Source organism: Chionomys nivalis, chromosome 19 (assembly GCF_950005125.1).
Source record: "Chionomys nivalis chromosome 19, mChiNiv1.1, whole genome shotgun sequence".
Taxonomy (NCBI): Eukaryota; Metazoa; Chordata; class Mammalia; order Rodentia; family Cricetidae; genus Chionomys; species Chionomys nivalis.
In genome coordinates, this window is record NC_080104.1 from 58,285,205 (window position 1) to 58,300,376 (window position 15,172).

The following is a 15,172-nucleotide window of genomic DNA, read 5'->3' on the forward strand; positions in this document are numbered from 1 at the left end:
ATTACGTGCATAAAAGGATCAATAAACATGCTCGTGCCCAGAGATGGGAGGGCATGAGGGGTCTCGGGAAGGGAGGGATAGCAGGGAAGGGTGCTGCCCATGTGACCTGACCAGAGCTGGAGTCCTGAGCTCAGTCCTTAGCACTGTGCTGGGCACCCAGCAAATGAAATTTAAGAAATGCAATGGCTTCCAGACCAGAGCAGTTTGTGAGGCTATGTAGCCTTGCTGAGTCTCATCTTTCTTATCTGAAAAATGGGAGCAATGATAGACTCATTAATAAGATCAGATCTGAAATGATGTCACCCTCTGAGATGGCACACTCTGTAGAACTCTGCAGAACAAATGGCTTTCTTTGTATGCTATGGTGGTGAGGGTGTGGGGAGACCCGAGATGTGACCCAGATCCCCAGCTCACAAAAGTTCTTCTCTGACTCTAGGCAGACATCCGGTCCCAGCTGGTGGCCTCCTGGGGAAACAAAATGGTGGGGATTCCACAGGAGTGAATGGGGTTGCAAGGTAGCAAGCCTGGGTTCGAGTCCCGGTTCTGCTATGATCTCCATGAGTGATCCAATCAAAGTGCTTTCTTCTCTGTGCCTCAGTTTCTCTCTTTGAGAAGGAGGCTAAATATTGACTTGCCCTTTCTGTCTTGAAACAGAGATGGGGAACTTGAGCATATACAGGGCACACCAGGACCATGCCACTACTCAGCATGTGTGGCTGGGGCGGCGGGGTCTTCATTCAAATGTGTACAACCTCATAGAGAGGCCAATGCCTGAGAGCTCATGTTTGTGTTAGCCTCAGTGTGCTGGCTGTTGGTCTAGGTGGCTTGCTGCGTGTCAGGTACCATTTAATTTTATTTATTTAGTGTGTGCACTCCCGTTTATATGTGTGTATAAGCACGTATGTGTGTGTGTGACATCTGCATATGTATATGTGTGTTCCTGTGGAAGTCAGAGGAGGGGGGGTGAGGTGTCCTGTTATTCTCTGCCTTATCCTTTCAGAAAGATTCTCTGAGGTTGGAGCTAGGCTGGCAGCCAGCAAGTCCCAGCAATCCTCGTTCCCTCCCCCCAACACAGAGGTCAGGCCCTAGGCTTTTACAGAGGTGCTGAGGATTTGAACTCAGGTCCTCAGGTTTGCACAGCAAGTGCTCTTCCTCTCTGAGCCATCTCCCCAGATGCCTTAAACGCTCCCGTGGGCTTACTTAGGCATTGCTCACAGTCACTGAATTATAAAAAGAAGACCTAGGCTCCCACAGCTTGAGGGGCACTGTACTGTAAGAGGGGGTGCTCAGAAAAGCACCCCAGGTCCTCGGTCCCTATGACCCCCAGCACGAGTTCCTGGCGTGTTTGAGACATCCCTTCCTGTTTCCTGTCAGCTTTGTGTGTTTCCACCTGGGAATGGAAGAGGACCACAGGGGGCAGTATCCTGTCCCTCCTCTGTTTCACAGTCCCGGGAGCTGTCATTCATCATGAGAGCATGTGTGATTGGGGCCAGGTTTTGCGTGTATTGCTTTGACTGCTCCTGCTGACTCTGAGGGACATCACCGTTCTCATTTACAAGAGGCTAAGGCTCAGAAAGGTTAAGAAACTTGAGCAGTGTCCCCTAGCAGGTGGGTAACAGACCTCGACATTCAGTCCTAGACACGGTGACTTCAAAAGTCGACTCCTTTCTCCAGTCTGTCCCTGTTGCTCTCTGTCACCTACCCCTGCTTTGCAGCTCTCATTGCAATCCCTGAAGCCACCTTGGTCCTCTTTGCTTCCCTGCTTGATCACGCTCTTTGAGGGCAGCGAGCCCTGTTTACTTTTGGTGACAGGCTCTCCAGCACCTAGCAGGGAACTACTCAGAGCCTGAACCCAAGCAGGGCACTGCTGACCCTGATCCTTTGTTGTTGGTCAGATGGAAGGCAGGATTATGACAGGCCCTGGCTTGGTGGCCTTTTGAAGCAGATGCTGCTCGCCACTCCTCGAGGCTCCTCAGGATGTGCAGAACTGGGAGCTGAGAAGTGGAGTCAGGGCAGAGTGAGCAGAGTTTGAGACTGTGGCCTGTGGAGGATAGTGCACAAATCAGCATGCCCAGGCCAGGGGGCACCAGCTATGTGATACCAGGAGGAAAATGGAGGGCTGGAACTGAATCAACACTTTTTATTATTTTTTTGTTTCTTGAGACACTGTAGCCCTGGCTGTCTGGAACTTGCTCTGTAGACCAGGCTGGCCTTGAACTCACGGAGATCCCCTCTTGCCTCTGCCTCCTGAGTGCTGGATTAAAGACATGTGCCACCACTGCCCGGTCTCAGTAAACTCTTAACAAGTGCCTTTTCCTGGGGAGATGTACGTGGACATCTGTTCACCCACATAAGGCGCCTAGTAAAACAGGGTTTATGGTGGTCACTTACAGCAGACTCGGTGACTCCAAGGCTCATGTGTCCCCGGAGCTCCTCAGCTCTGCCAAAGAGTCCTCTCTCCAGCAATGCTCCTGCCTGTATGACCTTGCCCAGGGGCTCTGTGACCCCTGAAACCCTCCCAATTGCCTGGCAATCTGCTGGAGTCTCTCTTATCCCTCCCTCAGGGAAGAGATATTCCAGGTCCCCTGGAATGACTACACAACCATCTCCAAGGTGGGGATTGAGGGGATGGTTCTGGGTTTTCTAGAACAATGACAATAATTAAGGCCAGCAGAAACAGGTAAATGGATGTTTTGTTTCTCTTTTTATTGTTTCTTAAATTGAAACATAGCTTAGTGTGTTGGTCACTCTGACAAAATGCTTGAGAAACTGAATCTAAGAGTTGAAGAAAGGTTTGATTTAGCTCATGGTTATTGCAAATTCATACCTCCCATGTCTGACTCTTTCTTTCTCTCTCTCTCTCTCTCTCTCTCTCTCTCTCTCTCTCTCTCTCTCTCTCTCTCTTTCTTTCTTTCCATGAGTTCTTTGGATTAAACTCAAACCCTCATGTACACAAAGCAAGCACTTTACTGAGTGATGTGTGTTCTCAGCCCTACCCAGCCCCTTTTGACCCTTTTGAGACAGGATCTCATGTATCCCAGGCTAGCCTCGAAGTCTAAGTAGCCAAGAATGACCTTGAAGCCGTCCTCCTGCTTCAGCTTCATGAATGCTGGGATTAGGGACGTGTACCCTCATGCCTGGTTTTATGCAGTGACTGGGATCAAATCCGGGGTTCCATGCACACTAAGCAAGCACCCTACAAATTGAGCTACAGCCTGAGCCCTCTTTATCAAAGGCCTTTGATGGATGAAGTTAGCACCCTCATTATCAAATCACCTCAACATAACTGGGGACACATGAGCCTTTGCCGGAGGGGCATGTTGTATACACTCTGTAACAGACAGGGTGAACACCCAAGCAGATAGATACCTGGGTATATGAACCTCACCACAATTGAACCGGCACACTCCGATGGAGGTTCTTCTGTCTCACCTCCTTGGGACATCCTGGTGTAAACTGAGACTGCTTTCATTTCCCGGCAGCCCAGACCCAAATAATCACACAGAAACTATATTAATTAAAATACTGTTTGGCCAATAGCTTAGGTGCATTTCTAGCTAGCTCTTATATCTTAAATATAACCTGTTTTTATTATTTTTATATTTTACCGTGAGGTTTGTGGTTTACTGGTAATCTTCTAGTGTTACATGGCATTTCCTTGACTCTACCTATTCTCTCTGTATATATCTCTGTTCAGATTTCCTGCCTAGCTTTACTCTGCTAAGGCATTGGCCGAAACAGCTTTATTCACCAACCAATAAAAGCAGCACATATGCAGAAGTACATCTCCCATTATCCTGGCAGTCCCTTCCCAGCTATTAATACCCTGTCTACCCAAGGCAGTCACTGACAAGCCTCTGTCACTACAAGCTTAGCTTTTGCAGTTGTGAATTTTGAACAAATGAAATCATGCATTATAGACACTTGCACGTCTAGGTCCTGTCAAATCGTGCCTAGGAGGTTCGGCAGCGTTGGCGTGGCTATGTTTCATTTCCTTCACTTAGGTTGATATCGGACTGTGTAAAGACACCAGCGGGGGCTGGGGAGATGGCTCAGTGGGTTAGAGCACGTGCCGCGAAAGCCCAACGACTTGAGTTGGATCCTTAGAGCCCATGGAGAATTTGGGCACAGTAATGGAAGCGGCTGTAATAGCGACACACCCTTCCTGAGAGATGGTAAGTAGGGACAGGAGAGCCTCCAGCAGCTCCGTTCCATGGCCAGCGAGCCTACAACACGTAGCTGAGCAACCCTGCCGTTTGGGTTTTGTTTTCATTTTGTCGTGAGACAGAGTCTCCTTGTGTAGCCCTGGCATCGTAGGACTTGCTGTGTAGACCAGGCTGGTCTTGAACTCACAAAGCTCTGCCCATCTCTGCTTCTCCATCACTGTATGTGAGCGCATGTCAGCACCCTGGGCTCACTTCCACCACTCCTGACGGGCACATGGGTTGCCTCGGAGTTTTCGTTATTCGAAGAAAAGCCACTCAGAAGGTTCTCTCTCTTTTTTTAAAGGTTTGTTTGTGATTATGTGTATGTGTGTACAGGGGCAGGTATATGCACGTGGTGCGGGGAACTGGACTCAGGTCCTCATGCTCTTAACCACTGAGCCATCTCTCTAGCCCCCTTGGAGGATTCTTGGACCTGTTGTGTGATTGGCATAAGTGCTCATTTCTGTTGTATCTATCCCCAAGAGAGGAACTATGGTACCATGGGGCACATGCATGTTTAGAGTCATAGATATGACTCAGACTCTTCCAGTGTACTCTACTACGTTAGAGTTGGATCGTCTTCATAGCTAGTATTGGCAGAGAGGTGTGCAATCTTAATGATGTCATCTGTGATGGCCACCCCCTGCCCACCTCCATTGAGCCTGTGTCTGCTGGCCTTCCCCCCCTACCGCCCCCATCCAGGCTTGCTGTGCCCTGAGCGTGTGAGGCTTTGTAGCTCTTTCCCATCATTCCTTATCTGTCACCAAAGCTTCTGTCATTACAACACTGCCTTGCTGTGGGCAAGCCACAGCGTCCAAGATTATAGCTTATCTTCCATTGAAGCCTGTTCAACCGATGTCTTCCTTGTCAAGAGGCACCCCAGGCTTCCTGCAGACATCCATGCAGCCTTCTGGTCTTATCAGCAACCAACATGCATGACATCTCTTGGTAACTTGTTGCTTGATGAGGTTTCCCAGGGACCTGGGCCAAAGATGCCTATCTCTTCTGTGTATGGTGACATTCGTGCATTTTTATGGCATGGTGACAGTGACAAGCCCAGTCCCTGGAGTGTGGTGTGCATTTTATACAGACACTGTGTGCTGATTACAAAATCAATAGCAAGTTGAAAAGACCTCAGAGATCACCAGTCCACTTCCCTCCTACAGATGGGGAAACAGGCTCAGAGTGGTGGCTCACATGTGCGAAGACACACAGCTTGTCTTCCTCTGTGGCAGATATGCAGTCAGGATGGCTTCCTGAACAGTGTAGATGTTTGCCTTGTTAGGCGGGGCCAGTGTCCGGCCGAGTAGCTGTACCACAATTTTTTCAGCCAATCTGGGGTTGGTGGCATGTGCCTGTCATCCCAGCACTTAGAAGGTGGAGGCAGGAGGATCAGAAGTTCAAGTTCATCCCTGCTACAGAGGGTGCTGGAAGCCAGCCTAGGCTTGGTGAGCCTGTTTCAAACAGTTTCTTGAGCTGCTGGCTGGTTGCCTTTTGGGACCGTGGTCTGGTTAGGTCGTGTTTGTCCCATTCGTGTTGATGGCGGACACTGCTTTCGAACGCCTGGCAATGCTATTTTTCATTCCTCATGCCCCTTCCGTGTAAGTTCTAGGAGTTGGCTGTATCCCCATTTCAGCCTGGGGGAGCTCCCCAGAGCCTGAGCAACCACAGTCATCCCTCCCTCTGAGTGTGGTGTGCATGCGCCTGCATGGGTCACCTGAGAGCTGCGAACATCAGAAGCTCTGCTAACAGAGCAACTGGCTACCCCGCCTGCCGTGTTTTTGAACTTGGGGGTCACAACCTGTAACCGAAGTCATGTTTGGCCACTGCCCTGGATAAACCAATTAAAAGAAACTAATAGTAGGGTGCAGGAAAAGGCTTACTCAACATGGAAGAGGGACAGAGATCCAGTGAACCCCCAGAGTCCATCTGGGGTTCTGGGGGTTCTGGAATGAGGTCAATGGCATGCACATCTAAGCAGCCTGTGAAGATGTGTCCAGGCCCACCATTGACCCATCACCCTCTGGGCTTGGGTCTCTTCCTGTGAGGTAATCTGATACATTGTTGCAACTGTGTGAAATCTCTTGCCACATACAAATTCCTCTTCTGCCTGGTCCTTTTCCTTCTCCCACAGTATCCCTGGGGAATTTCCCATTCTTCAGGGTCCTTTGTTTCAATAGTCTGAAAGGATAGATTGAGAGACACGTGTCTCTTTAGAATTTCATTTCTGCCATGCTTGGTGCCCATCCCCACCCCACTGCACTTTTTCCTCACTGAAGAGCATGCATGGCGCCCACCGCCTCTTTCCCAAATCCTGAGGTCTCCTGATTCTGGCCTGGACCCAGAATCGATCCTGGCCTACTGGGGGTGAAGTCTGGACTCTTCCCCAGACACAAAGAGGCAGCCCTAGGCCCTGAGCTCTGTGAGTCTCCCCTACCCCTTCTCCGTCCTCTCTCCACAGCTCCAGCCCAGGCCCAGATCGTGCACGCAGGGCAGGCCTGTGTGGTGAAGGAGGATAATATCAGCGAGCGAGTCTACACCATCCGGGAGAGCGACACCCTGGTGCTGCAATGCCTGGTCACTGGGCACCCTCGGCCCCAGGTAAGCTGGGTCTGGGCCTTGCCGGGTGCCTGTCCTGCCCACGCTCTCTTGCCTGGGATCAGAGTTGTAGAGGAAGCCAAAGGTGAGAAACTGCATACACTCCAGAGGACAAGCAACATGACAGGCTATAAAGACTGGACCAGATGACTAGCTTGGAGATTAACTCTTCAGGGAGGTGCTGGATGCTGCTGGTGCTGTCACCGGAAAACACTGACAAGGGAGAGGAAAAATGGAAGCCAGTTGCTCCATTCCACTCCATCCCTCTGTGGAGCAGACATATCCTTACACACACCCTCAAGAAATACTGGTGGGCAGACATATGCCAAGAAGGCCCCTTGCCCAGTGTTTTTTCTCTCTCTCTCTGACTCCTCCAAAGGCCCCATTTTACAGCTAAGAGAAAGCGAGGCCCTGGGAGGCTGGGCAAACTCCCAAGGTCCCACAGCACCTCTGAAAACAGAAGCAGAATTTGAGTCTAGAAGCCGTACCCTCTGTGGCTTGGCACGCTGCCCTCCTCTTTGGGTTAGGAGCTGCATGGATGATACGGGCAACACTTCAAGCTTTTGGCAGGCCAGAGCAAGCTCTGGAGGTTCAAAGACACAAAGCAATTAGAAGGGGACATAAGACAAGTGTCTGGAAATGCCAGGTGCGTTTTGCCATAGATCAAGTGCTCAGGTTCAGGCAGGAGGTGGGAGCTGGCTATTGCAGAAGGCTGATGGAGGAGGCGGGTGGGGAGGAGGGCTGGAGGAACTGGCTGCCTGGCGAGCTGCTGTGACCTTTAATACTTGAATAGCAGCAACAAAAGTGGCAATTGGATTCTAGGAAGGATGCTGGAATACAGACTCCCCCCCTTTTTTTCTCCCTGATAATTTGGGGGAACGGAGACAGCTTTCATAGTGCTGCGGTGGAGATAGGCAGATATGCAAGGAAACCCCTAAAGATTTCCTCTGTCTAAAGCCACCGTCGCAGCTCGCTCCCGCTCAAAGGTTTGCTTGGCATTGACGACCATGAGGCTGCATTTCTGGGGATCTTTGTGTCACGTGTGGTGACAACAGTGAGGCTGTGGCTGGTGAGGCCAGTGAGGAAACTGCCAGGCTACCATGACCATCTCTGCCTGTGTCCCACATGTGACCACTGGTGGGCATGGCTGGGTGACAGGGTCTCCTGTGACTGAGACAGGCCTCCAGTTTGCCACAATGACAAGGATAACTGAAGTCTGACCTTCCCTCTTGTACTTACGTTGTGCTGGCGTCAGAGATGTGAGTGACCACACCCAGCTTGTGCCATGCTGGGGGTCGAACCCAGGCTTTGGGTGTAAGCTGAGCCTGCTAGCCAAGCACCCTCTGTCTTCCTGTTTTCATTAAGGGCTTCATTGCTTGTCCTGTCTGGCAAGCTCACTTATTTGACCTTGCACTATTTCCCCAACAGTTGCCCGGCTCTGGCTTTCTGTGTCTTACACAGTCTCTTCTTTACTGCCTTCTAGCTCAGCTCTTCAGTCCCGACCCTGGACCACGATAGTAGATCGAAATTGATCCTCCATGCTCTTTGCTTGTCCCCTACCTTCATTCCATTGGAATGAACACCCCAAAATCTGCTCCATTACCTCTTTCCCCCCATTGTTTGCCATCTTGCTCAAGCCTCTGGGGTGCAACTGGAGACTTTTTGTATCCTGACCCCGCTTGCCCCTACACACCTGTGTCCCAGCCATATGGGCTGCCAATCATTCTCCAGGTGTGCCCTTTTTCCTGCTTCTGCCACTGTAGTGTCCTCTCCCCAGAAGCCTCCTTTCCTGCTTGCTTCCTTACAGTGACATTGAGCATCTGTTCCAAACAGCGGCCAGGGCACCTATTCATCAGGCGAGCAAGGAGTGAGCCTCATGGTCCTTGCCAACCAAGGTCAGGGCAGAGGCATGAGTAGATACACACCATCAGTTCAAAGAAGAAAGAGCATGGGCGTGCTAGGGTCTGCAACCCAGAGGGAATCTACGCAGAAGGGAAAGCCGCAAACTCCAAGTTTTTGTTGCTGCTCAAGCAACCAGTGACTTGAGGACAAGTTGTTGGACAGGGAAAAGGAGCGATTTAGAGAGCTAGCAAGCTGCAAAAGATGGAGGCCTCGGGATGTATCTCAGCAGAAGGGACGCTCGCCTAGCATGGGCTCTGGGTTCCATCTCCAGCACAATAAAATAAGGTGTGGTTGTGTACATGTCTAATCCCAGAACTCTGGACATGGAGTCTGGAAAATCTGGAGTTCACAGTCATCATCAGGTATATATCGAGTTCAAGGCCACCCTGGGCTCTACCTGAGACCCTGCTTCAAAAATAAAGAAGAGGCTTTCTCCAGATGGTGGGTGTCTGGTTTATGTAGGGAGCGGTGGGGAGGTACGGGACAGACAGATGGGGTCCTCAGGGTGGGCACAGACTTTGGGTGCTCCGCCTTTCCGATGCCCAGGTTCTCTTCTCTGTGGGCCCCTGGAATAGTCTGGGTTCTTTAAGTCTAAGGAGATGTTATGGCTGACAGAGACTCCTGTTCTTTGGGCTTTGGGCTTGCTTTCCAAGGAATAATGAATCCGAAGGCTAATTACTAGGAGGCAAAGTCTCCTCTGGGAACAAGGACAGAGTGAAAAGCCACTGTCCCCAGAGTATGGGAGAACCAGAGGAAAGCAGCTGAAGAACATTTGCTGGGGGATGGGACAGTTTTAGAGCTGATCGGTGTCATCGACTATAGTGGGAGACACTGTATATGGCCCAGCGTGTGACCTCCCAAATTAGTGGATTTTAAGTCAACTAAGAACCAATGAATGGAGAGAGGGAACTCCCCCCCCCCCCCCCCCCCCCCCCCCCCCCCCCCCCGCCGCCCAGGCAGTGAGCAGAAGCTGAGGAGCCTGGGGCTGCACTCACCTCAGGAGGCGCTGTGTTTACACAGGGCGAGTATTATAGTTTACATACACAGACGGCAGTGTTCCCATTGCCGTGACAAAATGCCTGAGAAAGTGAACTTGTATCTCAGGGTTTCAAAGTCTCCCAAGCATAGCCCTGCAGTGACAAACTTCTTCAAACTAGTTCCCACGTCCCTGTTCCCACATTCCTCTGTGCTTTGATTCGGGAAAAGGCAAACGGAAACCATAGAAATAAAAGTAGTCTTTTAAAAAAAAATGGCCTTAATACCTCAGAGATAGCTAAAGAGAACTTTAGTAAATTGGGTGCTAGATCTGAGGACGTTAATCACAAGTCTGGAAAAGCAATAGAAATTATGAAAGAAAAAATTATGAAAGGGAGGTTTGAGGATGTAGCTCAATTAATAGCGTGCCTAGCACACGTGAAGCCCTGGGCCTGACCCCAGCACTGCATTAACAGACATGGTGGAGGCAGAGGAATCAGGCATTCAGAGTTATTTTTCGGTTACATAGCATTTGAACCTAACAAGAAGAAGAAGAAGAAGAAGAGGAAGAAGAAGAAGAAGAAGAAGAGGAAGAGGAAGAGGAAGAGGAAGAGGAAGAGGAAGAAGAAGAAGAAGAAGAAGAAGAAGAAGAAGAAGAAGAAGAAGAAGAAGAAGAAGAAGAATTTATAATTCCAGTTCCAGTGGGCCCAACACCCTCTTCTGACCCCCAAAGGAGGAGTGAACATTGTACACAGAAATAAACAAGACAAAAACCTACCCAAACCAAAATCTGAGTTTTGAGTTAAAATCCACATAGACAAATGAAGGTAAAGCTGTAGAACATCAGGAATTAACCAAGAGCACTGCTAATGACAGAAACCGGCGAGTGACTAATGTATTCGCGGCACCACATCTAAGTGCTTCACTTCCTAAGCCTCATAACTTGCAAAGTAGGCATTATGCTATATTAGTTATTGTTGACTGGCAAATACTTCAAAATGCAGGGACTTGGGTCCTGGAACGCTTCCTGGCTCCCAGCGCCAGTGGCAGGAATCCAGCAGCGGTTGATTCTGACGCAGGGTCTCTCTCAGGGCTGCGGATGGGTGTTAGTCATCTGAGCGTGACTAAGGCTGGAGAACTCTCCGCACAGGGAAGAGGGTAGCTCATGGCTCCTCCTAGGCTCCTCTCCATCGGGCTACTTAGGGCAGAGGAGCTGGCAGAGGAACAACAGATCAAGGCCATGGTGGAAATAGTTTCATACGCTATCATAGTCTCTCTCCTGCTGAAGGCTGTCAGCCACACAGACCAGACCCTTCCTAGAACAGTGGGCTGGGCATGCAGAAGAGAGTGAAGCCCACCTTTGGAGACTGGCTTCCAGTGGAGACCAAGGGTTGAGTAACCTATGAGGTCACTAAGCTAAGGGGTGGGTTAACAGTCTTCCCAGTGCTGAGTATATACTTACCCAATCCTCCATTGACTCTAGGTAACTTGGTCAGGCTCCCAACTTAGAGCTTCCTCCTTCTGACTTTGACCTCTGCCCTGCGACTCTTCTCCCTGTGGTGTCCTGAGGGAGTTGATCATCTTTGCTCTCCTGCCACTTGTTTGGGTCGGGCCTGCATCCTTCCTCTCCTGTGCTCTCAAGAGCATGGGGGAGGCAGGGGACTCTTGTGCAGGGCCCTTAGCCCGCTACCCTAACCTCAATGCGGTGACTACCCGCCCAGGTGCGGTGGACCAAGACTGCTGGCAGCGCATCGGACAAGTTCCAGGAGACGTCGGTGTTCAACGAGACGCTGCGGATTGAGCGCATTGCCCGCACGCAGGGCGGCCGCTACTACTGCAAGGCGGAGAACGGAGTGGGCGTGCCGGCCATCAAGTCCATTCGTGTGGACGTGCAGTGTGAGTCAAGACCCCATGAAGCCCTGGACCTGACAGTCCGTGCCCCTACAGGGGACAGGGCCTGAATCCTCAAGGGTAGGGAAGGGGTAGGATGGAGAAGTGATATCATGGTGGAAGATGCAAGAGTCCTCTCTTTGGGAATGGGCAGCTGATCTCCCTAAACCTTTTCTCATTCCCATGTCACCCTCCTCCCATGGACTTGATGCAATCCTTTCAAGTGGACAGGGCATGTTGGGTTACTTTTAGTTCATCCACAGACAAGGAAAGGCGAGGGACCAGCAAACCTCCTGTATGATTGGAGGACACAAGGGCATGTCTGGTGTTTCCCTCTCCACCACCCTGTGCAACTGAGGACTCTCCCCGACCCCTGCCCAGGTCACAGCCCTGGCTGTGTGCACTAGACTCTCTGATAAAAGTTTAAGGTTATATCTAATCTGTGTTGTGGGGGCGGGGTCACAGAACAGCTTGCAGGCGTTTGTTCTCTGCTACTTCCTGGGTCCTGGGGATCGAACTTCCATCATCAGGCTGTGGGAGGTACTTTTACCCACTGAGCCAGCTCTCCTACCCTCAGGAATCTTTTTAAAACTGCTGGTGGCTGGGCAGTGATGGCGCACACCTTTAATCCCAGCATTTGGGAGGCAGAGGCTGATGGATCTCTGTGAGTTCAAGGCCGGCCTGGTCTACAAAGTGAGTTTCAAGACAGCCGGGGATATACGAGAAACCCTGTCGTGAAAAACAAAACAACATGGAGATCCAGAAAGAAAAGGAGCTTAAGGGAGGTCACACTATAAAATTAGTCGATGAGGGATTGAACTCAGCTTTCAGCTTGTTTCCAGTCAATGGCTGCCTGTTCTATGCTAGGAAAGGTACAGTCCTAGGTCCCGTACAGGTCCCTGGGGAAGAACAGCTGAAAGGGAGCAGCTGGAAGCCACTAGATCCAGTCCCCACCCACCCCACCCCACCCCGCCCTGCCTCTAACAGATTGGCAGTCATCAACTTCCTCTGCTCTTCCCAAGGGCTTCAAGGAGCCTGAGCTCCCAGCTCTGGGGTCACCTCATCTTGACGTAGCGCTGGTGTCCTTACAGACTTGGATGAGCCCGTGCTGACGGTGCACCAGACAGTGAGCGACGTCAGAGGCAACTTCTACCAGGAGAAGACGGTGTTCCTACGCTGCACAGTCAGCTCCAACCCACCTGCCCGCTTTATCTGGAAGAGGGGCTCCGACACCCTGTCCCACAGCCAGGACAATGGGGTTGACATCTACGAGCCTCTCTACACCCAGGTCAGGATGGGCAGCTGGCGCCCCACACTCTTGCACCCCATAAGGATACCCTGTAAGGGGCTGAAGCCTGGCGGCCCGGACTCCTGGAGACTGACCTAATCTCAACAATTCAGTACCTTGGTGGGAGGTACCTGGGCCAGTGTTCACACAGCCCGGGGTGAAAAGTCAGAGAGCAGAGAGGTCAGAGGTCAGAGTGAACCCCAGACAGGGGAGTCCCAAAAACAACATGTTCCCCAGTGCATGGCCAGATAGGAAAAACCATCAAAAGGACGAGTGAACCATCTGTGCCTGCTATGGTGGCTGAGATGGGGGCCCAGGAGTGATGCAAATGGGGTTGGGGTAGAAAGGCCTCTCTCAGTCCATGCTTCCCTGCATGCAGTTCCAGGAGATGGTGACAAAGCCATTCTGCCAGGGAGGGCTTCCAGAAGGGACTGCCAGCCCCTTGTGTGGCCTGCAGGCCAGTCCCATATTGTGTGGGTTACAAGCCACAACGGTGTTCCCTTCTCGCGCTCCCTCTTCCCAGAAGAGGACACTGAGGCCTAATCCTGGGCAGTGTGCCCCAGGACTGCCTTTGCCCCAGAGAAACCACGGAAGCACTGGCAGGGGCTTGGAGGCTTCCAGGGAAGAAGGTATGGGTAGGGCTTGAGGAGAGGAGAGCTAGAATAGGAATTGTAGATGTAGATGTACAATGTGGATGTAGATGGATCAATGTGGGGGACCCCAAGAGACCCAAGTAGGTCCTCACTCCAGTGATCCACTGCCATCCAGGGGGAGACAAAGGTCTTGAAGCTGAAGAACCTGCGGCCCCAGGATTACGCCAGCTACACCTGCCAGGTGTCCGTGCGCAATGTGTGTGGCATCCCAGACAAGGCCATCACCTTCCAGCTCACCAACACCACAGGTACAGGCTCATCCCCTCTCACACACCCAGACCCACTCCCCACCCTAATGCCCAGAACTTCCTCTCCAGCATCCATTCCTGGATTGAGCGTCCCTGACCCCCTCCCCCCAGGGTTCTCCATCCCTGAATCTCCCTCTCATTTAGCCCTGGAAGTCTCCTGAGACCCAACCGCCTTGTCCCCCTTAGCACCGCCAGCCTTGAAGCTGTCCGTGAACGAGACTCTGGTGGTGAACCCTGGGGACAATGTGACAGTGCAGTGTCTACTGACAGGCGGCGATCCCCTCCCCCAGCTGCACTGGTCCCATGGACCTGGCCCACTGCCCCTGGGAGCTCTGGCTCAGGGTGGCACCCTCAGCATCCCTTCAGTGCAGGCCCGAGACTCTGGCTACTACAACTGCACAGCCACCAACAACGTAGGCAACCCAGCCAAGAAGACCGTCAACCTGCTGGTGCGATGTACGTGACCTGGAGGGGCTGGTGGGAAGTTGTGCGGTGGACAGGGTTTCTGTCCTCCAGGGACTGCAGGCGAACTGGGAGAGGGAGCCATCTGTTTGCCACGGAGGATGGGGTGTGGCAGGGTGTCAGGGTCTGGGCAGTCTGCTTTCCCTGCAATTCAGCAGTCTACCACCAGGGGCAGAAAAACTGCAATTTGTATTTTACAAGGACTGGTAACTGATGATGTTTCTTTTAAACTAGTACATGGGGGGCTGCAAAAAACTCAATGTGGATACTGTAGGCTCCAAAAGAAATCTCCTGGCTTTCTTTCTAACTGCGGATTGGCCAAATTTAAGTGACAATAACACACAGTTCTATGAAGCATATATGCATTAATTTTTTTTTCAGACACTGTCTCACTATGTAGCTCTGGTTGGCCTGAGATTCACTATATAGACTTTTCCTCCAACTCACAGAGATCTATTTGCTTCTGCCTCCCAAGTGCTGGGTCTAAAGGTGTTCTGTATATGTGCAAATATTCTTCTCCTCCTCTTCCTCTTCCTTTTTCCCTTCCCCTTCCCCTCCTCTTCCTCCTCTTCCTCCTCTTCCTCCTCTTCCTCCTCTTCCTCCTCTTCCTCCTCCTCCTCCTCCTCCTCCTCTTCTTCTTCTTCTTCTTCTTCTTCTTCTTCTTCTTCTTCTTCTTCTTCTTCTTCTTCCCCTCCTCCTCTTCTTCCTCTTTCTCTTCTTTTTCACTTATGCAGTTAGGTGATTTTTTTTTAAAGACCCAAACTTTCAGATCATGGTGGTGCAGGCATGTCGTCTCAGCCCTTGAGAGGTGGAAGCAGAAAGATCAAGAGTCAAGGTCATCCTAGGCTACGTTGGAAGTCCAAGGCTAGCCTGGGCTGCCTGAGACCCAGTGTCAAAAATCAAAAACATGAACTGGAACGATGGCTCAGCAGTTGAGAGCACTTGCCGCTC

At 51.3% G+C, this 15,172-nt stretch overlaps 1 protein-coding gene across 3 annotated transcripts in view; it reads left to right on the forward strand.

Annotated features, from left to right (window-relative positions):
- The window catches only part of Mdga1 (MAM domain containing glycosylphosphatidylinositol anchor 1), a 57,316-nt gene that overhangs the window by 22,391 nt on the left and 19,753 nt on the right, over positions 1 to 15,172 (forward strand). For 2 of the 3 annotated variants that reach the window (XM_057794775.1, XM_057794776.1), the window contains exons 2-6: positions 6,667 to 6,806; positions 11,402 to 11,576; positions 12,662 to 12,858; positions 13,627 to 13,759; positions 13,946 to 14,215. In XM_057794775.1, coding sequence (XP_057650758.1) covers positions 6,667 to 6,806; positions 11,402 to 11,576; positions 12,662 to 12,858; positions 13,627 to 13,759; positions 13,946 to 14,215 — 915 coding nt within the window. The remainder of the gene's footprint in view (positions 1 to 6,666; positions 6,807 to 11,401; positions 11,577 to 12,661; positions 12,859 to 13,626; positions 13,760 to 13,945; positions 14,216 to 15,172) is intronic. The other variant, XM_057794777.1, reaches the window with a different exon arrangement.